The sequence below is a fragment of the Staurois parvus genome, unplaced genomic scaffold, assembly GCF_062004578.1.
Source record: "Staurois parvus isolate SC_StPar_1 unplaced genomic scaffold, SC_StPar_1.0 ptg000091l, whole genome shotgun sequence".
NCBI lineage: Eukaryota > Metazoa > Chordata > Amphibia > Anura > Ranidae > Staurois > Staurois parvus.
Window position 1 is genome coordinate 3,558,970 of NW_028317887.1, and position 24,443 is coordinate 3,583,412.

Below are 24,443 nucleotides of genomic sequence, written 5' to 3' on the forward strand. Positions count from 1 at the left end.
AAAATTGAAAAAGAAAGCTTTGGGACACTATAGCCAAACAAAACATCACATCAATGGATATGGTAGAGATTTTTTATAGTACTCCCCATAATTTTCTGATGTTTGTATGAGTATCTCTAACTGTGTCTGCCTTTCAGACGATCCCTGAAAACTCATCTCTTCAGGCAAACTGATCAAACCTGTAGCTAAAATGTGAATTTTATTTTGTTGAACAGCTCAATACCATGTAGTTATTACCTTTTATATCATTTGTAAGCTCTCATGAGCTAGACGCTCCTAACCTTCTTGTCTTAAATTGTATTGTAACTATCATTTCCCTGTTCTTCTTTCTCTTTTTTCCTCCTATTTTCTTTCACATTTTGATTTCTCTACTCTCTAGTTCTAGTTTGCCTTAATTATTCTCACTATGACTGGTTTTCCTGTTATTGGAGTGATGATTTATATATGTAACGTCCATCACCTTGTATCTGGGTTCCAGGTCTGTTGTATACTGGAGTTCTCCAGTATTCTTATGTGTAGATAGAGACATAATATTTGGTGACTGAAATCTTTTAATGATTCCTGTGATTCTGTAAATTTGCAAATGTTGCCGTTTCTTATATATTTTTCTTCAGTATGCTATATATCTGGAAATTAATAAGAAGATTGAAAGTTAAAAAAAAAAAAATTATATATATATATACAGTGTGTGTATATATAGCAGCACAGTGGCTTAGTGGTTAGCACTTCTGCCTTGCAGTAATTGGGTCATGGGTACAATTCCCAACTATGGAGTCTCCTGCATGGAGTTTGCATGTTCTCCCTGTGTTCACTTGGGTTTCCTCCCACACTCCAAAGACATGCTGATAGGTTAATTGGCTCCTGTCTAAATTGTCCTAGTTTCATCCCTGGCCATGCGGGATCTCCTGCATGGTAGGGGTTGGGGAAAGACCTGGCAACTAGAGATGAGCGAATTATTCAAAAATTCGATTCGGCTGATTCGGCGAATTCGCGGAAAAAATTCGATTTGAGTCGAATATATTCGCTGCGAATTTAACTTATAAAAAGGGTGTTTCTAGGCTTCAGAGAGCCTTTATATTAGTGCAGAACACTGTACCTTTAATTTAAATGCCCTTGGAGTCTGCTGGGGAAGAGAAATAATACTGTCAGTCAGTATGACATGCAGATGAGTGCCGTCGATCTTAGAATCACCGCACACTTCACTCATTTGGCCAGTCACGGGGCCAAAACCAGAGTGTGGAGCCACAGTGTGGCGGTGGAGGCAGCAGCAATGGGAGGCCATACAGCACCCTATGAAAAAATGGAACCCACCAGCAGTGTGAGGAGACCTGAAAGTGGCACATGGCAGAGTGTGGCGATGGAGACAGCAGCAATGGGAGGCCGTACAGGGACCCATGACACACTCTGGACCTGGCAGCAGCATGAGGAGGCGGTACAGGGGCCCATGACAGATTACGGGCCTGGCAGCAGCATGAGGAGTCGGTACGGGGGCCCATGGCAGATTATGGGCCTGGCAGCAGCAATGGGAGGCCCGTAATCTGCCAGCACCCTATGACAAAATGGAACCCACCAGCAGTGTGAGGAGACCTGAAAGTGGCACATGGCAGAGTGTGGCGATGGAGACAGCAGCAATGGGAGGCCGTACAGGGACCCATGACACACTCTGGACCTGGCAGCAGCATGAGGAGGCGGTACAGGGGCCCATGACAGATTACGGGCCTGGCAGCAGCATGAGGAGTCGGTACGGGGGCCCATGGCAGATTACGGGCCTGGCAGCAGCAATGGGAGGCCGTACAGGGACCCATGACACACTCTGGACCTGGCAGCAGCATGAGGAGGCGGTACAGGGGCCCATGACAGATTACGGGCCTGGCAGCAGCATGAGGAGTCGGTACGGGGGCCCATGGCAGATTACGGGCCTGGCAGCAGCAATGGGAGGCCCGTAATCTGCCAGCACCCTATGACAAAATGGAACCCACCAGCAGTGTGAGGAGACCTGAAAGTGGCACATGGCAGAGTGTGGCGATGGAGACAGCAGCAATGGGAGACCGTACAGGGACCCATGACATACTCTGGATCTGGCAGCAGCATGAGGAGGCGGTACAGGGGCCCATGACAGATTACGGGCCTGGCAGCAGCATGAGGAGTCGGTACGGGGGCCCATGGCAGATTACGGGCCTGGCAGCAGCAATGGGAGGCCCGTAATCTGCCAGCACCCTATGACAAAATGGAACCCACCAGCAGTGTGAGGAGACCTGAAAGTGGCACATGGCAGAGTGTGGCGATGGAGACAGCAGCAATGGGAGGCCGTACAGGGACCCATGACACACTCTGGACCTGGCAGCAGCATGAGGAGGCGGTACAGGGGCCCATGACAGATTACGGGCCTGGCAGCAGCATGAGGAGTCGGTACGGGGGCCCATGGAAGATTACGGGCCTGGCAGATGACGACGAGGCTGCCAAGTGCGATCAGCCTCATCATCATCAATTAGGGTCTCCGCCTCACTACTAGCCCCCTCGGCTGCGTGTGGGTCAGGAGACAGACCTGTCTCTAGACCGGCTACCGAGCCACTCTCCTCGCCAGTACTTCTTCGCCTGGCTGCTGAAGAGGCGGATGTCTCCCCCCGTTCCTGACCGCCCTCTGTTAGCTCTTCCTCACTGTACAGTGGGGCTGAGCCCACAGCATGCGATACTTCGCTTGGTGAGGGAACACCAAAGGACAGGGGCAGGTAGAGGACACGTGATTTCAGTGGGCTTGCTCCCGGGCCATGCCAACTAACGGTTGTGTCTGACGTACCCACCGACCGTTGGCTGTAGGTGTCAGAAGTGACCTGGGAAGAGGAAGACGACAGAGCCAACCAATCGATGACGGCAGGGTTGTCGGTGGAGACACGACCGCTGGATGACACCAGGAGCACTGGCCTCTGGCTGCGACTAGTGCTGCCTCGACCCCTTCCTCTGCTGCCACGTCTGCTCGCTCCTGAAACATTGCCTCCTCTACCACTCCTCTGCGTGTTGTCTGACATACTCTTTAATTCAACGATTCTGTGTCCCTGAGTAACGATTCTGTGTCCCTGAGTAACAATTCTGTGTCCCTGAGTAACGATTCTGTGTCCCTGAGTAACGATTCTGTGTCCCTGAGTAACAATTCTGTGTCCCTCAGTAACGATTCTGTGTCCCTCAGTAACGATTCTGTGTCCCTGAGTAACGATTCTGTGTCCCTGAGTAACAATTCTGTGTCCCTGAGTAACAATTCTGTGTCCCTGAGTAACGATTCTGTGTCCCTGAGTAACGATTCTGTGTCCCTCAATAACGATTCTGTGTCCCTGAGTAACAATTCTGTGTCCCTGAGTAACAATTCTGTGTCCCTGAGTAACGATTCTGTGTCCCTCAGTAACGATTCTGTGTCCCTGAGTAACAATTCTGTGTCCCTGAGTAACAATTCTGTGTCCCTGAGTATCAATTCTGTGTCCCTGAGTAACGATTCTGTGTCCCTGAGTAACGATTCTGTGTCCCTGAGTAACGATTCTGTGTCCCTCAGTAATGATTCTGTGTCCCTGAGTAACAATTCTGTGTCCCTGAGTAACAATTCTGTGTCCTTGAGTAACAATTCTGTGTCCCTGAGTAACGATTCTGTGTCCCTGAGTAACGATTCTGTGTCCCTGAGTAACAATTCTGTGTCTGTCCCTGAGTAACAATTCTGTGTCCCTGAGTAACGATTCTGTGTCCCTCAGTAACGATTCTGTGTCCCTGAGTAACAATTCTGTGTCCCTGAGTAATGATTCTGTGTCCCTGAGTAACAATTCTGTGTCCCTGAGTAACAATTCTGTGTCTGTCCCTGAGTAACAATTCTGTGTCCCTGAGTAACAATTCTGTGTCCCTGAGTAACAATTCTGTGTCCCTCAGTAACGATTCTGTGTCCCTCAGTAACGATTCTGTGTCCCCGAGTAACGATTCTGTGTCCCTGAGTAACAATTCTGTGTCCCTGAGTAACGATTCTGTGTCCCTCAGTAACGATTCTGTGTCCCTGAGTAACGATTCTGTGTCCCTGAGTAACGATTCTGTGTCCCTCAGTAACGATTCTGTGTCCCTCAGTAACAATTCTGTGTCCCTGAGTAACGATTCTGTGTCCCTGAGTAACAATTCTGTGTCCCTGAGTAACGATTCTGTGTCCCTCAGTAACGATTCTGTGTCCCTGAGTAACAATTCTGTGTCCCTGAGTAACAATTCTGTGTCTGTCCCTGAGTAACAATTCTGTGTCCCTGAGTAACGATTCTGTGTCCCTGAGTAACAATTCTGTGTCCCTCAGTAACGATTCTGTGTCCCTCAGTATCAATTCTGTGTCCCTCAGTAACAATTCTGTGTCCCTGAGTAACGATTCTGTGTCCCTGAGTAACGATTCTGTGTCCCTCAGTAACGATTCTGTGTCCCTGAGTAACAATTCTGTGTCCCTGAGTAACGATTCTGTGTCCCTGAGTAACAATTCTGTGTCCCTGAGTAATAATTCTGTGTCCCTGAGTAACGATTCTGTGTCCCTGAGTAACGATTCTGTGTCCCTCAGTAACAATTCTGTGTCCCTGAGTAACAATTCTGTGTCCCTGAGTAACGATTCTGTGTCCCTCAGTAACAATTCTGTGTCCCTGAGTAACAATTCTGTGTCCCTGAGTAACAATTCTGTGTCTGTCCCTGAGTAACAATTCTGTGTCCCTGAGTAACAATTCTGTGTCCCTGAGTAACGATTCTGTGTCCCTGAGTAACAATTCTGTGTCCCTGAGTAACGATTCTGTGTCCCTGAGTAACGATTCTGTGTCCCTCAGTAACAATTCTGTGTCCCTGAGTAACAATTCTGTGTCCCTGAGTAACAATTCTGTGTCCCTGAGTAACGATTCTGTGTCCCTCAGTAACAATTCTGTGTCCCTGAGTAACAATTCTGTGTCCCTGAGTAACAATTCTGTGTCTGTCCCTGAGTAACAATTCTGTGTCCCTGAGTAACAATTCTGTGTCCCTGAGTAACGATTCTGTGTCCCTGAGTAACAATTCTGTGTCCCTGAGTAACGATTCTGTGTCCCTCAGTAACAATTCTGTGTCCCTGAGTAACAATTCTGTGTCTGTCCCTGAGTAACGAATCTGTGTCCCTGAGTAACAATTCTGTGTCCCTGAGTAACAATTCTGTGTCCCTGAGTAACGATTCTGTGTCCCTAAGTAACGATTCTGTGTCCCTAAGTAACGATTCTGTGGCCCTAAAGTCTCTCTGGCCCTAACTCTGTCCCTAATACAGACAGGTCTGTCTCTCTTGAATGACCGGAGGCTAATGGAGAATTGTAAGATGGCCGCAATTTATAGCTCCACCTGTCAGGGCTCCCAGGTATGACCAGAGGTGTGTGACTGATGCAGGGAAACGCAGACCTCAGATATGTGATAAACAATATAATTTATTAACACTAACCATACAAACATAAACGCAGTGCAATACTAAACATAATACAGTGCAAACAAACCAAACCAACCACCCACAGATAACAGTACATACAAGCAAGCGTCGTCAGGCAGGCCGGGTCAATATCAATTGGGCAGGTAGGTACAGGGGGAGCAAGCAGAGAATGGTCGGGGTCACAGGCCAGGTTCAGCAGGTAGCAAGCAGCGTAGTACAGAGGGTCAGGCAGAGGGATGGTCAGGGTCACAAGCCAGAGATCAAAACAGGTAACAAGCAGCGTAGTACAGAGGGTCAGGCAGAGGGACAGAAACAGGATGCAGGACAGATACAGGGCCCAGGACAAACACAACACCAAGGCAGAGTCTGTGGGTCTGGCCATCCCTTAAATACCCCAGCATCATCAGTTCCAGGTGTTAGCTGGCTGAAAGGTTGAGTCTCTGATTGCTGGGAGCACCCGCTGGCCAGCCCTGGTACTGCAGATCAAAAGGCAGGTGAGTCCCACCATTGCTGGCCAGTCCATTCCTAACAGTACCCCCCCCCAAGGAGCGGCCTCAGGACGCTCCAAACAGTCCTAGCTGGGCAAAATGTTCCACCGCCCGGGTCTGGTAACTGGCGGGATATCAAAGACTGGCACACCGGGCAGGACTCCGGGCAGCAGCACACCGGGCTGGACTCCGGGCAGAGGCACACCGGGCTGGACTCCGGGCAGAGGCACATCGGGCAGAGGCACACCGGGCAGAGGCACACCGGGCAGAGGCACATCAGGCAGAGGCACATCAGGCAGGACTCCGGGCAGAGGCACATCGGGCAGAGGCACATCGGGCAGGACTCCGGGCAGAGGCACATCGGGCAGGACTCCGGGCAGAGGCACATCGGGCAGGACTCCGGGCAGAGGCACATCGGGCAGGACTCCGGGCAGGACTCCGGGCAGAGGCACATCGGATTACCAGGCGAAGCAGCAGGCAGCGGGCCACCAGGCGGAGCAGCAGGCACCGGGCCCCCGGGCGGAGCAGCAGGCACCGGGCCCCCGGGCGGAGCAGCAGGCACCGGGCCCCCGGGCGGAGCAGCAGGCACCGGGCCCCCGGGCGGGGCGACCGGGCCCCCGGGCGGGGCAGCAGGCACCGGGCCCCCGGGCGGAGCAGCAGGCACCGGGCCCCCGGGCGGGGCGACAGGCACCGGGCCCCCGGGCGGGGTGACAGGCATCGGGCCCCCGGGCGGGGCAGCAGGCATCGGGCCCTCGGGCGGGGCAGCAGGCACCGGGCCCCCGGGCGGGGCAGCAGGCACCGGGCCCCCGGGCGGAGCAGCAGGCACCGGGCCCCCGGGCGGGGCGACAGGCATCGGGCCCCCGGGCGGGGCGCCAGGCATCGGGCCCCCGGGCGGAGCAGCAGGCACCGGGCCCCCGGGCGGGGCGACATGCATCGGGCCCCCGGGCGGGGCGACATGCATCGGGCCCCCGGGCGGAGCAGCAGGCACCGGGCCCCCGGGCGGGGCGACCGGCGTCGGGCCCCCAGGCGGGGCGGCGGGCGCCGGGCCCCCAGGAGGGGCGACAGGCATCGTGCCCCCAGGCGGGGCGACAGGCATCGTGCCCCCAGGCGGGGCGACAGGCATCGTGCCCCCAGGCGGGGCGACAGGCATCGCACCCCCAGGCGGGGCGACAGGCATCGTGCCCCCAGGCGGAGCGACAGGTCTCGGGCCCTCAGGCGGAGCGGCGGGCGCCGGACCCCCAGATGGAGCGACAGGTCTCGGGCCCTCAGGCGGAGCGGCGGGCGCCGGACCCCCAGGCGGAGCGACAGGTCTCGGGCCCTCAGGCGGAGCGGCGGGCGCCGGACCCCCAGGAGGAGCGACAGGTCTCGGGCCCTCAGGCGGAGCGGCGGGCGCCGGACCCCCAGGAGGAGCGACAGGTCTCGGGCCCTCAGGCGGAGCGGCGGGCGCCGGACCCCCAGGCGGAGCGACAGGTCTCGGGCCCTCAGGCGGAGCGGCGGGCGCCAGACCCCCAGGCGGAGCGACAGGTCTCGGGCCCTCAGGCGGAGCGGCGGGCGCCGGACCCCCAGGAGGAGCGACAGGTCTCGGGCCCTCAAGCGGAGCGGCGGGCGCCGGACCCCCAGGCGGAGCGACAGGTCTCGGACCCTCAGGCAGAGTGGCGGGCGCCGGACCCCCAGGCGGAGCGACAGGTCTCGGGCCCTTAGGCGGAACGACAGGTCTCAGGCCCCCAGGCGGGGCGGCGGGCACCGAGTCACCAGGCACAACCGTGGGCTCCGAGTCAACTGGGATGACCGCTGGCACTGGGTCAGACATTGGATCGTCTGGCTGGACAGCGGGCATCGGGTCACCAGGCATCAGGTCATTTGGCTCGACAGCGGGCACCGCGTCATCTGGCAAGGCAGTGGGCTCCGAGTCAACTGGTATGACCGCGGGCACTGGGTCAGACATTGGATCGTCTGGCTGGACAGCGGGCACTGGGTCACCAGGCATCAGGTCATTTGGCTCGACAGCGGGCACCGCGTCATCTGGCAAGGCAGTGGGCTCCGAGTCAACAGGCACGACAGCGGGCACCGGATCAGGTACCGGATCATCTGGATCAACAGCGGGCATCGAGTCAACTGGCCTAATAGGATCGTCAGGCTGGATCAGTTCATCATGCTGGGTAGAGGCATCAGGCTGAATGCCGGCGTCCGGCTGAGTAGAGGCTTCAGGCCGAGTAGAGGCTTCAGGCCGAGTAGAGGCATCAGGCCGAGTAGAGGCATCAGGCCGAGTAGAGGCTTCAGGCCGAGTAGAGGCATCAGGCCGAGTAGAGGCTTCAGGCCGAGTAGAGGCATCAGGCCGAGTAGAGGCATCAGGCCGAGTAGAGGCTTCAGGCCGAGTAGAGGCATCAGGCCGAGTAGAGGCATCAGGCTGAAGAGAGGCATCAGGCTGCATACAGGCATCAGGCTGAAGAGAGGCATCAGGCTGCGTACCGGCATCAGGCTGAAGAGAGGCATCAGGCTGAGGAGAGGCATCAGGCTGAGGAGAGGCATCAGGCTGAGTAGAGGCTTCAGGCTGAGTAGAGGCATCAGGCTGAGTAGAGGCATCAGGCTGAGTAGAGGCTTCAGGCCGAGTAGAGGCTTCAGGCCGAGTAGAGGCATCAGGCCGAGTAGAGGCATCAGGCTGAAGAGAGGCATCAGGCTGCGTACCGGCATCAGGCTGAGTAGAGGCATCAGGCTGAGTAGAGGCATCAGGCTGAGTAGAGGCTTCAGGCTGAGTAGAGGCTTCAGGCTGAGTAGAGGCTTCAGGCTGAGTAGAGACTTCAGGCTGAGTAGAGACTTCAGGCTGAGTAGAGACTTCAGGCTGAACCACGGAAGGCAGGCTCACCGGTTTGGATACTGGCAGGATGGTATTGGTTGGAAAGAATTTTCGCTTTTTTCTGGTTTTAACTACTGGAGCACTGCAAGTAAACGCAGGTCTGCAAACGAATGGAGCAGCTGGAGACAGAGAAGAACTGGAGGATGGAACAGGAGAGGGAGCAGTTGCTACAGAGGGCTTTTTTACAGGGTTAAAGGCAGGATAGGTGCAGCGAGTGGGAACAGGGTACTGACATGCGGTAGATAGCAGGGCAGGAGGAGCTGTTGGGAATGCAGGAATAGAGTTTTGAGGAAATAGATTAGAAGCAGGACGGGGTCTTTGTAAGCTGACTGAGGCTGGGTGCAACAAGTCTGTCCATGTCTGCAGTATGGGTTGAACAAAGCTGAGCTTACACAAAGCCTGTCTGGTCAATGACTGCACTGCGTTTATACAATCTCTTAGTGTCTGTGGTGAACATGTGGAATAACGCTCCAGAAAGTAACCCACATCATCCTCTAATAACCACACCAGGGACTCTACCTGGTCTGCACTAAATGGTGGCAAAAATTCATCCCTGCATTCGGGGGAACCAGATGAAACCAACTCAGCACAAACCTCAATCAAAGGCTGCACCTCAGAGAACTCTGTGCCCTGATCTACTAGAACATGAGCGAGCCGTATACATTCTAGCAGTTCATCCCGGGTATACTCCTTCAGAGTTTGATAAGCATACTCCCTGTCATCAAACACTAGCAGATATAAATATTCAACCTCATCAAGATCCATCCTTCCCATCAACAAGCCAAGATGGCTTCCCTGTGCAGCCACTTCTGGTCAGGATTGGCCTTGGTGTAATGTCAGGGCTCCCAGGTATGACCAGAGGTGTGTGACTGATGCAGGGAAACGCAGACCTCAGATATGTGATAAACAATATAATTTATTAACACTAACCATACAAACATAAACGCAGTGCAATACTAAACATAATACAGTGCAAACAAACCAAACCAACCACCCACAGATAACAGTACATACAAGCAAGCGTCGTCAGGCAGGCCGGGTCAATATCAATTGGGCAGGTAGGTACAGGGGGAGCAAGCAGAGAATGGTCGGGGTCACAGGCCAGGTTCAGCAGGTAGCAAGCAGCGTGGTACAGAGGGTCAGGCAGAGGGATGGTCAGGGTCACAAGCCAGAGATCAAAACAGGTAACAAGCAGCGTAGTACAGAGGGTCAGGCAGAGGGACAGAAACAGGATGCAGGACAGATACAGGGCCCAGGACAAACACAACACCAAGGCAGAGTCTGTGGGTCTGGCCATCCCTTAAATACCCCAGCATCATCAGTTCCAGGTGTTAGCTGGCTGAAAGGTTGAGTCTCTGATTGCTGGGAGCACCCGCTGGCCAGCCCTGGTACTGCAGATCAAAAGGCAGGTGAGTCCCACCATTGCTGGCCAGTCCATTCCTAACACCACCATTACACAGTGCTGGCTGGCTGGCTGCTGATTGGCTAATGCGATCACATGTCATGAATGAATGCATTATGGGTCAGCGCGCCTTGTCTGCGCGCCTTCCCAGAGATCCCCGCTCCGTCACCACACATGTCGCCGCCATTTTTGGGAAAATTCGATTCGTGCATCCGAAGTTTGCTAATTTTCGGATTCGGCGCGAATCGAATTTTTCCTGATCTTCGAAACGAATTCCACTTCGCCATGTTCGATTCGCTCATCTCTACTGGCAACCTACTCTGTAAAATAATTGCTAAGAGAATTCATGGAAAAAGTCACTTATGAGTAACAGTTCATGCAATCGCCAAATGTCGGATACAACTGAATGGTTAGTTTTTTATATATATACTGTATATATATATATATATATATATATATAGTCTCCCTTTATTATGCAAAGAGCTGTGCACACTGTGGCAATATTTAAATCCTGTATGATGATGATAATAAATAACAATAATAATAATTGGCTTTTTTAAAAATATGGTTAAAAAATATTTCCAATGTGTAAGTATTCTAATAACAACGAAAAAGGTGGTAATATCAAAAGGAATCTGTCATACCTGTGCCAACTTCTTTACAAATAACTGCTCTAATTACTTGATGATTCACTGACCCATAAGAAGTACACAAAGTGGAAGGTATAGGTACCTCCATTGCTAATAATCTTACATCCAAATCTGTTAAAAGTCATCTCTAGCTAGCAGTTCTCTTTTAGCTGAAACATGCCTCAAACCAACTAAAAAAAATCATCTCTCAGCTGGGGGAAGGATCCATCAAGTCCACCTACGTAATTTTCAAATTACATAAAGTATCCTTAATAATTACAGTTCCTATGCAGTCTGTGGGTGGGTTCAGGGGACTCCAGTTTGCATTGCCTGAAAAGCACTATATACAGAATATTGTTCATTGATTGCCTACAGTTCTACTTTAACTGGGACTTAGGAGTAAACAAAAATAAGTATTATTGGCACAATGCTGTTGGCATATTACTCACAACCTTTATTAAAACCACCAGTTAGTATCTGCTTAGCAAGAGGGTTTTTCCCATATACAGTATATCCTTCAGAATGTAGGTGTTTCAAAAGTAGGGGGTGGATATTGGATTCTTATTTAAAGATATAACAGATTTGATTGGCTATATATGAAAAAAAAATCCCAAACTGTTGCCAGCAGGTTGACAGCACACAAATGTCTACGCTATCTGATGCTGTAGCATTATTAGTAACGCTCACTGGAAACACCTGAACTCAAAAATTTCGAGAAGCATCAATAATTTTTTGGCATTATAGTCAATAAAAAAATGTAACTGTTTTTTTCCCTTATTTTGTTAACTAAGCTTTTCCATTACCTTTTTGTGAATCTTAAGGAAGTCACACTAGTGTTTACAACTGTATTAAGTTTGCCAGTGAGCAAATATATCTCCCATTAAAAAGCATGTCCTCCTGCAACAGCTCCAGGCCATAAACAGCAAGTAAATCAATCTAACAAAGTAATTAAAATCAGGTAATAAATGGAGTCTTCCAACATAACACAGAATGGCTACCGTACAACATCAGCTTTATTTTGCCATTTCTGCTGCTACTAAATTCAATTTATCTGCTCCTCTTCCTGTGCTGCTGCTGGAGAGCACTAATAATTCCTTATAGGACAAACACAGTATGCCTCTGCAGTGCACCACACAACCTTCATTTTATTGATCTGTAGCTAATATTTCTTTAAAAAGCCATTAAAAGAGAACCAGGTTAGGTAGCTGATCATTAATCCTTTTTCCTTTTTTTCTTTTTTGCAGGAAATTATTTTAAATGCAAAAGAGTACAACTGCTTTAAAAATACTGAGTTCATTAGATTTTTCTAAAGCTTAAATTCTATCAAATACGTACAGTACACATTATTTAACATTATAGTCACATAAAGTCTTTTGGGTCAACAAGGTGTCAGCTGTAACCACTTATGTAGAAAGAAGCAAAGTGACCTTTGTTCCAGTTGTTCAAGTACATTTAAGCAAATAGATAATTTTATGTAACTGAAATAAGGGGCTATGTAGGAAAATGGAATGGTAGGCACACTCTAGACTCATAGTTGGCCTGTGGTTCCCCAGTGAGTTAGTCGCAGCTTCATTTATGTGTGTATGGCAAGCTGAGAGAACCCAGAAGGCCAATAACTGTAGAGATAATTGATTTCTACAGTGCCCGCAGGTGCCTGTTTACTTCACACAGTTAACTGGTAGTTAACTTTACTGAATATTTCCTATTCCACTCTGTTGAGCACACCATAAGTTAAATAAAGAATATGTAATAGGGTCTAAAAGCACCAAAGAGAATACTGTCTATAGTGGATTCAGTTTACCACATGAACATGAAAAAATAAAACAAAAATATTTTCGTCGACCAAATTAACACTATTTTAGTTGACTAAAATATGACTAAAAATAAAACAAATCAGATGACTAAAATACGACTAAAACTAAAATGATATTTTATTCAAAAGACTAAAATACGACTAAAACTAAAACAAATCAGATGACTAAAATATGACTAAAGCTAAAATGGCATTTTAGTCAAAAGACTAAAATATGACTAAAACTAAAATGGCATAGTAGTCAAAGGACTATAACTAAATCGAAATTTGATGTTAACATTAACACTGCACTACCACATAAGAATAAGTAGGGGGCATCCAGCAAGCTGCTAAAAAAAAATTAAGAAAAGGGCTTTTCTTATTTTTCTTATTATTTAATGTTGGTAATATGTGCAATTGCATTACAGCCAATGGAGTTTACAGTTTTTTGTTTTTTATATTTTAAAGTTGCACTGTTAAAAAGCAATATTTTTGTTTGTTTATGAAACTTGGTTTTATTTATAAAGACGTCATATATCACAACAACTAAATCTGTGTCTGTGTAGTTTGTTCAAACCTTAATACCATAAATAATAACATGTTATTAGATTTTTACTCTAGGAGTAGATAATGAGTTTGGCAATTCTAGAGAAAGGCTTAAATAATGCATTACAATTTAACGCAACCCATTAGATTTTAGTCGACTAAAATGTACTGAAGATTTTTATCGACTAAAATACAGCTAAAACTAAAACAATTCAGATGACTAAAATACAACTAAAACTAAAATGGCTTTTTAGTCAAAAGACTATGACTAAAACTAAATCCAAATTTGATGCCAAAATTAACACTGCATGTCACAATCTGCGGCATCAGAAAATGTACCCAATTAACAAAATACCCTGCATACAATATAAGAAAAGATTGGGCACATTTATTATTAAGTTGTAGCATTGTGCAATATCCAGTAGTAACCTATAACAAATCAGCTTTTAATTAATTTGCCCAATGGTTTTTTTGTAATGGGTATCTCTGCTCACTACTATTTTTGCACTGTTTAAAGGATAAGTTCACTTTTTGACAAAAAATAATAAATGCACATTTTTATTTGCAGGTAAAAAATGTGTACATTTATAATATTATGTGTAAGGAGCCTATAAAGCATTGCACCAGTGATCAAAAGATTGCTAGTGCCATGCAGGTCTCCTACAGACCTGTCAGTATATCTGCTTGCCCATACAGGATGTACGGGCAAGCAGATTCATTACTGTACATTGCCAAAAGTACTGGGATACCTGCCTTTACACACATGAACTTTAATGGCATCCCAGTCTTAGTCCGTAGGGTTCAATATTGACTTGGCCCAACCTTTGCAGCTATAATAGTTTAAATTTTTTCTGGGAAGGCTGTCCACTAGGTTTAGGAGTTTGTCTATGGGAATGTTTGACCATTCTTCCAGAAGCGCAATTGTAAGGTCCGGCACTGAATTCGGACGAGAAGGCTTGGCTCGCAGTCTTTGCTCTAATTCATCCCAAAGGTGTTCTATTGGGTTGAGGTCAGGACTGTCAAGTTCCTCCACCCTAAACTCGCTCATCCATGTCTTAATGGACCTTGCTTTGTGCACTGGTGCGCAGTCATGTTGGAACAGGAAAGGGCCATCCCCAAACTATTCCCACAAAGTTGGGAGCATGAAATTGTCCAAAATGTCTTGGTATTCTGAAGCCTTAAGAGTTCCCTTTGCTGGAACTAAGGGCCCCAGCCCAACCCCTGAAAAACAACCCCACACCATAATCCTTCCTCCACCAAACTTTACACTTGGCACAACGCAGTCAGGAAAATACCGTTCTCCTGGCAACAGCCAAACCCAGACACGTTCATCGGATTGCCAAACAAAGAAATGTGATTCATCACTCCAGAGAACATGTCTCCACTGCTCTAGAGTCCAGTGGCAGAGTGCTTTACGCTCCTGCATCCAATGCTTTGCATTGCATGAAGCTCTCTACGCACTGTTGTTGTGCTAATCTAAAGGCCACATGACGTTTGGAGGCTATTAACTTTTCAAACAGTTGGCGACTTCTGCGGACTGTGAGTTTCAGCATGCACTGACCCCACTGTCGTTTTACGTAGCCCACCCCTTCGTGACTGAGTTAGTGTTGTTCCCAGTTGCTTCCACTTTGGTATAATACCACTAACAGTTGATCATGGAATATTTATATGCATGGGGAGAAAGAATACCCCTAGAAGGTAGTTTCATATGGGACCATGCAGCTTAATCGAAGCTTTATTGAAAAAAACAAATGTGCATTGCACAATTATACACACAGAAGCTGAGCACACCACCACCGTTACTTCCCCAATTCAAAAAAGACAACGTTGTCTAGTCACCTTAGCAGCTGCTCATACATCCTCAGACATACAAACTGGGGGGGGGGGCGATAAAAGCTAAAGGTACAATGTGGAGGCACATGGGGTGATGAACCAATATATTAAAGTAGCAGTATAAATAGTTGTAACTAGATAATGTCCCATGTGGTAAAGATAGGAGTCAAATTGGGGACCGGTTGCCCTAAAACCACATGTGATAAATAATTATAGGACGCCTGAAAGTCCGATTGCATTTGCAAAATAAGGCTTGTCAGGCAATAGCAATCCATGTAAAATTGTCCCATTGGCAGACCGATTTAAGGATCCCTGAAGAAGCCCAAGCTGATTGGGTGAAACATGTTGGACTGTACCTCCCTATGCACTCTTTGCACGTGACGACACCGCGTCCTGCGGCCGTCTTGTCCGACCTCCATCACACGTCTGGGCATCCAGCACCTCCAGCCATACATACAGTAGACAGGACTGGACTTCCACTACCGCTGATGTGCTCTGCATATGAGAAATGGATCTCGATGCCATCTAGCGGTACTGTCCTGGAACTACTCGTGGTTTACTGGAGTCAAGCCTAGTGTACACTAAGGAGATGGCGAGAAGTACATTACTTGTGTATACATACTGCTATCTATGAATTTGGCTATTATGGTATCTGTGTGTTTATGGAGCGGATGGTGATCTACTATATGACCTAAATCAGTCTGCCAATGGGAAAATTTTACCCAGATAAGGGGTGGAACATGTAACATGTTCCCAAAGGTGAACATATCCTTTATACTTCATTCACTGAAAATTTTAATATAAGTGTTTTTTGCAATAGCATATGTTTGGGTATCTATTTTTTATTTTACAAAGTATTATAAAACCAGCATACTGAAGCCAACTGATTTGGAAATATACAAGATTCTGACTGCAGCTGATAAGAATTGTAAGAAATATTTTACATGGTTTAATTTTAATTAGTGTTTATGTTGGATTGGGCTATTTCTGAATGTCGTAAAAAAAGTGTAAATTAAGCAAAGTCAATGGAAATCTGTACTGCTGTTTTACACATCAATTGCATGCAAAAATAAAATACGCCAGTTAGAAGAAAGCTCTTTATAAAAAAAAATGATCAGTTACAGTTACCATTTAAGATGAACAGTGCTTAGTCCAGTTCAATATTCTCTTGCACAAACATCTTAGTATGTCGAATCCGATCCCTAGATTCTTCAGAGATGTCAGAAGGGAATGGAGAATTGATTTTCAGTGGCAGACACAGGCACATCCTATCCAAACAGAAATAGTGATACTTTCTAGATGAATTAATTCCCAGAGCAATATTATGTTATTGCAATACACTGCTATATTTTTTTACCCATGATTGAGCTTTGAAGTTAACCACATATCAGGATATAGTCCTGGCACTTAGTTTTTTTACAAACAACTTATGGATTTTAACGTGGTACACCATCTGACGTATTTGTATTCCTCAATAAAGTTATGATGACCATGAGAAGGTTCACAAAAGACTGTTTTTTTATATTTCCCTTTTTAATTTTTTGTCAAAAAACATTCTGATAAGTTGCCAGACTTAGAGAACAGCTTTACATTTAAAGACTAGTGTACATAGGTGTTTTTCCCATTTATCCTGAAATTATTATGCTTTTGTCATGCATTCATATTGACTGGTATGGAGGAATTAAAGTAAAGCACATACTGGTCTCAACCTGATTTCAAAAGCCCTTGTACACTACTAGCCAATGCAAATTCATGGCAACTGCAAGGTAAAGACAAATTAATGGTAAGCACATATTGAGGGGGATTTATTAAAACTAGTGTAATCAGAATCTGGTGCAGCTGTAAATGGTAGCCAATCAGCTTCTATTTTCAGCTTATTCAATTAAGCTTTGGCATTAAAACCTTATAGCTGGTTTCTAAGCACAGTTGCACCAGATTTTGGACTCTCCAGTTTTAGTAAATAACCCCCATTAAGTGCATCTCAAACATCCATACACACTAACCATTAATATATCAAAGTATGGCAAGCATATCTGCAAATATAACCTCCTACTGCCTTGCCCTGTGCTGGATCTGCAATGACAGCTCAAAAAACACAAGGAAATAAAGGGCCGAGGTAAGGATTTTCAATTCACATCTCTTGCGCTAATAATAACCTGTGCTAAAATCAAATATATACAGTACACAGATATTAATAATGTACATCCATATAACCACAGCGAGCAGTATAAGTAAAAAAATTAAATGAAGTCCAAATTAATAAGTCCAATAGTATGTCCACCTTAAATTTAAACTCTAAGGTGCTTAAAAACTGTGAACTGTGGTGCTGTAACTCCATAGGAGACACTAAGGTGACCCCACCACCTAAATTATATTGCATTTACGAGAGGTTTTTGACTCTCTAACAAGAGAAGTCAAAACAAGTATGTGTGTATCATGGACTCCACTAGACCTCCATCCACATCCAACCTCATGTATGGAACAGCCAGTTAAGTGAAGGACCTGGAAATTAATTATTCTGTTAAATCTATATCCTTCCATGGAAACTCAAAGCGAAAAAGAATGCTCTACATGGTGTAAATCTTTATAAAAATCTCAGAATAAAAAATATTGCACTTATATAGCAGAATAAACAAAGTGCATGTATGAAACTCTGGCAATAGGTCCATGCATGGTTGGTTCATGCATGAGGTTGGATGTGGATGGAGGTCTAGTGGAGTCCATGATACACCCATGCTTGTTTTGACTTCTCTTGTTAGAAAGTCAAAACCCTCTGGTAAACGTAATATCATTTAGGTGGTGGATCACCTTGGTGCTTCTTTTTGTGTTACAGCACTTCACTGTATGAGTTTCCTCAGCGCCTTAGAGGATTTCCAACTTAAGGTGGATACACTATTGGACTTTTATTAATTTTGACTTCATTTGAAATGTTTTTACTTATATTTCTCACTGTGGTTATAGCATGTACATTTTTAATATTTGTGTACTGTATATATTTGTTTTTAGCACAGGTTGTTATTAGGGTAACAGATGTGTATTTAATGTTTTGAACTGTGAGTTATATCTCATAATACTGTTGCTGCTTTTGTTTTTTTTCCACTTTATATATTATTTTCTTCACATATAAGCCCAGTAGTCACATATGTGTATTTAAGGATTTTCAATTGCACAGGAAAAGAGGAACAAATATAAAATAAAATATATTTAATTAATCATACAAACAAGATTTGTTTTCTAGAAAGTTTTTTGTAACACAGGTTCCCTACTATGAAGCTCTGTGTTGAGGGTGTATGCCATACTGTTGTCCTAATTAGGCAAGAAAAGTATTCTTAAGATTACCAGTTTGGTATTAACAGAGCCTATATCAATGATTTTTGGACTTGTGTTGCTGGCATCGGTATTACATCAGTTTGAGATGCATCAAAAATAATTTGAAATTCATTGCAATTTGACCACTGCATTTGACTTGCAGTTGACCTCCCTTTGATATGCATTCAACCTCCTTCAAGTGGGTTTTGCATAGGCCCTTTAATTTATTTCCAGATACACTCTCTGTACAAATGAGGGGGGTTAAACTTTCAGGCCTGAAATTGTTCCCGGAGACATCATGACTATCCCATTTTCTTTAGTTAGTTCCCAAATACTTTTTGCACAATGCTGCTTTAAGACAGGTTTAAAATAAACCTCCAACGTACATGGAAAAACCAGTCTGAAAATATGTTGAAAATTATGCATGATCAGAGATTACCTTTAAAGAAAACAGCATGCCAAATTTCCTAGTAGTTTTAGAGATAAAAGCAGCAAACTTTATAAATGTAAATGTGGACTTTTCCTATAAAGGTTGAGCTTGGCTTTTGTCCTATTGGTCGCTGTTGATATCCATCAGACTGAAGAACACATACAGAAGCTCCGGAGGTGGGAGGTATAGAGGAAAATTCAAGGTTTGCATGTAAGTCTAGTCTGTCCAAAACTTATGATTTACTGACCATGTTGACATGTGGTTTTCACTGATGGTAACCTCTACTCATGTATCTTTTCATTGTGTGCACAGTGTATTCCCCATGGTTGTGACAAATTTACCTTAACACAAGTGATAATTCTATGTCCATGCTGTTTTTCTAGGATGTGTGCGAGACTCATGGAGCTTTAATCCATGACTGTATCTTGTGACATACAAAGGTTACAGTATGTAGGATTAGAAACTAAAACTCATGCAAAATCCATCTGCATGAAATTCTGTAATTTTTTGCCCTGAATAGAAAAGCCATCACATATATATATACAGTATATTTTGCATAGTAGGTCTGTAGTGTTAGGGGGCAATTTCCACAGTTTAGTACCAGAAGATAATTAAGAGGTTTACTATTCATGCCTAGTAAATAATCATCATCGATCCTGCAGATCTCTACTGTTAATGGGCACCTACAGACCCTGCAGATGTCCAGTGAAATTTCTATTGGTATGTTGGTTTTTCCTAGTCAATAGATAATGTATTTGTGAGACAACATTGACTACAAATGCAAGCATTCCTGTGCAATATAAGTGTGCATATCTATGAGGTTATCTGTAAAGAGAAAGACCCTTCAAGTAACAGATTGTGCATGCAAGTCCATCTGCCACCTATTATCTATCATCACCTTTAACTGGGAAAACAAAACCTGAAGATCGGTCCCCTGATGCTAATCTACCTTAATTGGACAGTTAGGTGAAATCCTTCTAAACTGACTAATGTTTCCATCTCCAAAAATACTATAAAACAATGCCGTCCATGTTTGTTTTATTGTATCACATTTATTGTCATCAAATATTTTACAAGAACAATTGGCAGTGTTTTTTAAAGCTGCTAGGCATCTAATTAGATCCTGCTGGGCACAGTGGATTTTATTGATATCAAATAAGGTATATTTACACTACCTGAAAACCAGTGCTTTGTTTAATGTCCCCAGGCTAGTGTTCCTCAGGGAGATACACTATTTAAGTGTTGTTCTAATAGCCTGTGGTATAAAATTTTGTTGTTATCACAGTATTTGTAAGCACAATATGGCCACTAAATAAAGTAGTAAAATCTGTACTGTAGTCAATGTTCTGTGCTATTATAAGCAGGAATGACAAAAGATGATGTAATGTGTGCAGCAATAACAAGAATACAACCACATGCACAAAATAGCCCTAAAGTAACACATATTAACAGTATCCAATAGCTACAACTTTGGATGTAGAGACCTGTGCATGAAAGGGGAGTTTACAAATGTTTTTTGTTGAGCATAGCAACCAATCAGTTTCCAACTGTCCTTTTTGCAGTGCAGAGTTGACCATTAAAATAGTATTTTGATTGGTATTATGGGCAACAAGATATTATCTTGTTAGCCCACATTTCCTATATAAGTCCTTTGATAATTATTTGTCCATGCATCTATTTTGTCAACTTAGAGATAGTAAGAAAATTGTATACCAATTTAAAATATTATTCAGAGGTCATTTCATTCATTAGCTAGGTAATAAGTGGCCCCACTAACAAATCAAAAAGTCTCCAAAAGATTAGGTGGTATGGGCTCAATAGCTTTTTTTATTTCAATATTTTTAAAATAACAATATATTTTAGAAATAAAGCTCAGGTCTTTGTAAAGCCAGTTAGTATACATTGGCATTTTAATATAATGATGCATCAATGGTGAGAAAAATACTTTATTTAGACAATGTTCCAGTAGTATACAACTTTCACAAAGTGGCTTTAATTTCAAATGACCATTCTGACTGACATTTTGGGGGTTATTCACTAGAGGCAGAGAGTGCAAAATCTGGTGCAAATCTGCATAGAATCCAATCAGGTTCCAGGTTTTATTGTCAAAGCCTAATTGAACAAGCTGAAGTTAGATGCTGATTGGCTACCATGCACAGCTGCACCAGATTCCGAGTGCTCCAGTTTCAGTAAATCTCCCCCTTTCTGACAGGGAAAGAGGGAATGGTGTTGTGCAAATAACTTTAAAAAATGAAAAGCATTTTTGCTCTCTCAACTGAAATTAGTAGTTGTTATGAGGGAAATGTGGGAGGTTACTTCTCTATATTAGAGGGACTATGAAAAGGGTCCTCTTTTTTCACATTGAAAATCTATTTAATAAACTTGGCTGTTGAGAACTAATAAAGCAAAAGCATTTGATCCATTGCAGTAACATAAAACAGTCACATGCCTGATTCACATTATGCAGAACTAGCCTTAAAGGACCAAATTGATAAACCATATACATCAAAAGGTATTTGTAAAAGGTCACTGCAATGTTGCATACTTCTAATGATGACAACTCACTGTAAAAATGGGTGTTAAAAGAAAAGAGGTGCCAACCCACTGTATTTAACATCTATTTATTCTTGGCACAATAAAATTATAAAAAGTGCATATACAACAGAAAGTGTCATTCCCATAAGTTTTATACTAGCAATTGACCTTTAGAAAAATGACACCTTGACATATTTTATGTGTGCTATTTGAAATGATTTGATATTGATTTAATTTCCTATATATCATAGTAAATTTACTGATTAAGACAGACATAGAGGAAAGAGAAACAGTTATATCACAAATCTTACTCACAAATCTGAATATTTAGTGTTAAAGTGCTACTAAACCCAGGACCCCGCATTCACTCTGTCTGGTCACCCACAGTAGGCAGAACATGGAAGGGCAAAGATTTTAGCAAATATAAATTGCTAAATACCTTTTCTCATCTGCAGTTAGAGCAGTCTTGTGACTTTTATCAGTGTCCAGCTGAGCACTGGTTAAAGCTTGTAGGAGGAGTTTTCCTTCTGCTCTAGCAGGATGCAGAACCCCTGACCTCTGTCTGGACAGTGCTGATTGGCACTGTGCTGATCATATGCACTCTTCCAAGAAAAAAAATCTCTCTAGCAATACACACCAAGCTGCGCATGAGCAGAGTGACTCCATACCCATATCCCCTTATCAGGGGATAAGAGGGGACACTGGAAGAAGGGGAGGATCAGAGAGTGAACACATGAAAGACCTATATCTATGTGCCACTTATATAGTTTCATTTGCTCTACTGGAGGATGTCTCCACAATGCCTGCGGCGTGCTGCGTTAGCATTACAGTAGTGTAACAGAATAGGTAATCAACCAAATAATCCGACAGAGAGTAACTGCAGTTTACTAAACAAATGCAAAATTAGAAGCAAATATGCAAAACAGGTTGAGGATGGTAAAACCATGCGTACCTTGCAGAATTATGAAAAACAGGTTTAGGGTGGCAAAGAACATGCATACACTGTGTACACATTTAGTAAGATAAGTTGTATTTTTGTTTCATTATTGAACAACTACAGTGCTCTCAGTCAATCCTAAATTAATTAGTTAATAAAACTCAAACCTGAATATTTAAGAAAGTAAAAATGAGGTTTTGTTTTTTTTAATGAGAATATCTATATGTGCAAAATTATTGGGAAACTATTAGTGTGTAGAATTATTATGCAACTAAATGAAAAACGAAAATTTTCCGATCTCACTTGTTTATTTCCATCTGTTAAAGTGAAAACAATAAATAACTCAATATTTACAAATAAACATTCCTGACATTAAAAAAATAAACTAAAATAAAAAATCAGTGACCAATACAGCCACTCATCTTTTCAATAACAGTCATAAGCTTTCCATTCATGGAGGGCCAGTGAGAAAGGGGCAGGGCCAAGCCATGCTCTGTGTATCAATGGACACACAGAGCCAGCTTGGGAGCAAGCACAAGCTTGGGAGCAAGCACACATGAGTGCCCCCATAGCAAGCAGCTTACTATGGGGGCACTCAGCAATGGAGAGGAGCCAGGAGTGCCAGTGGGGGACCAGAGAGGTGTCAGGTGTGAAGACCATAACATTGTATCAGCTACCTGGTAAACTAGTATATAATAAATAAACTGGCAAGGCACAGACTTGCCACCATCTCTACCATATAGCACACCAAGCCTTCATAAATATTCCCACTAATCATAACAGAATCATCAAAAATGGTTATCTTCATTGCGGACGCCTGGTTGAAGGAAAGAAAATTGCATCATCTATTGATTGCTTTAGAACTTCATTGCTACCAATCAGATCCAAACCTTATGTGATGGACCGCCTGGCACCCAGACTAGGTACAACCACTAAACAGTGCTTCCTGCCCTCCAAACCCTTCCAACAGACCGATAATCCTGGTATATCCCAGCCAGTCAAAGGGTTTCAGGAGCCAGCTCTCCTCCATGCCCTGCCCAGGAGAAGCAGACAAAATCCCTGGTCTCCTCCATGGACCATAATCAGTAGGTAGAAGGCTACCCCATAGTCCCCTCCAAAAGCCCTGTCCCAGTTAGGTCTATCACACCTTAGACATTTGTTCTTGCATAATTGTTTGTTGGCTTGAGGCTCCTTGTGCTGAGAATGAATGTGAATGTATAGCTGCCCAGTGTTTTATATACAAATAAATTATAGACTAAACCTATCTAGCACTTAACCTTCCTACTACCTAAAGCCCAGCATAACCCCTAAAATTAGGCCTTAAAGTAGTTGTAAAGACTCAAGTTTGTTTTACCTTAATGCATTCTCTGCATTAAGGTAAAAAAAAACCTTCAATGCTCAGCTCACCCCACAGCCCCCCTTATACTTATTTGAGCCAAATCTTGATCCAGCAATGTGCACAAAAGAAGCTTCTCTCTCCACTCTTTCCCTCCTCATTGACTCAGAGACAGCAGATATTGGCTTCCACTGCTGTAAATCGCAGTCAGTAAAGAGGAAAGGGGGGACAGGGCCGATCCATGCTCTGTGTGTCAATGGACAAAGGAGCGAGCATGCATAAGTGCCCCCAGAGCAAGCTGCTTGCTATGGGGGCAATTGACACTTGGGAGGAGCCAGGAGTGCCCGTGGGGGACCTGAGAAGAGGAATATAGGGGTTGCTCTGTGCAAAACCATTGCCATATGACATGTTTGCTATTTAACAAAAAACATTTTGTAGGGTTCACAATCACTTTAACACTTAACCTCTCATGTTACTAAAATCCTTACCCTTAACCTGTCCCTAACACCTAATCACCTTTCCCCAGTCCTTACCCTAAATCTAACCACTAAAATGTGTTCCCCAACCTCCCGGACTTAGGCTAGTTGCATACTGTTGTGACTAATTAATGCGTTAACATTAATGCTTGTTATTTAGTCCATTAACGTGCATTGCGTAAAGGAAACTTATTCATTTAACTAGACTGCCTAATGCACCAAAAAGGCACATTTACTGTTTTTTGTAATGCAGCACACCACAACACACAGTAGTGCGTTACTGTGCATTGTGGAGCACTGCAACTCATTTTCATTAAGAAGGTATACTAGGGTGCTATTGTGGAGCACTGCAACTCATTTTCATTACGAAGGTATACTAGGTGCATTGCACCACACCAACATGCAAAATGCACATTGCCCCATGTTGCACTAATCGGCACGTTAC

At 44.6% G+C, this 24,443-nt stretch overlaps 1 protein-coding gene across 14 annotated transcripts in view; it reads right to left on the reverse strand.

The window, feature by feature from the left end:
• MAPK10 (mitogen-activated protein kinase 10) overlaps positions 1 to 24,443 on the reverse strand; it is a 355,889-nt gene that overhangs the window by 256,421 nt on the left and 75,025 nt on the right. For 3 of the 14 annotated variants that reach the window (XM_089670550.1, XM_089670560.1, XM_089670558.1), the window contains exon 2: positions 16,104 to 16,243. The exons of the other annotated variants lie outside the window; for them this stretch is intronic. In XM_089670550.1, coding sequence (XP_089526676.1) covers positions 16,104 to 16,106 — 3 coding nt within the window. In that variant the 5' untranslated portion in view covers positions 16,107 to 16,243. The remainder of the gene's footprint in view (positions 1 to 16,103; positions 16,244 to 24,443) is intronic. 14 annotated transcript variants of the gene reach the window in all.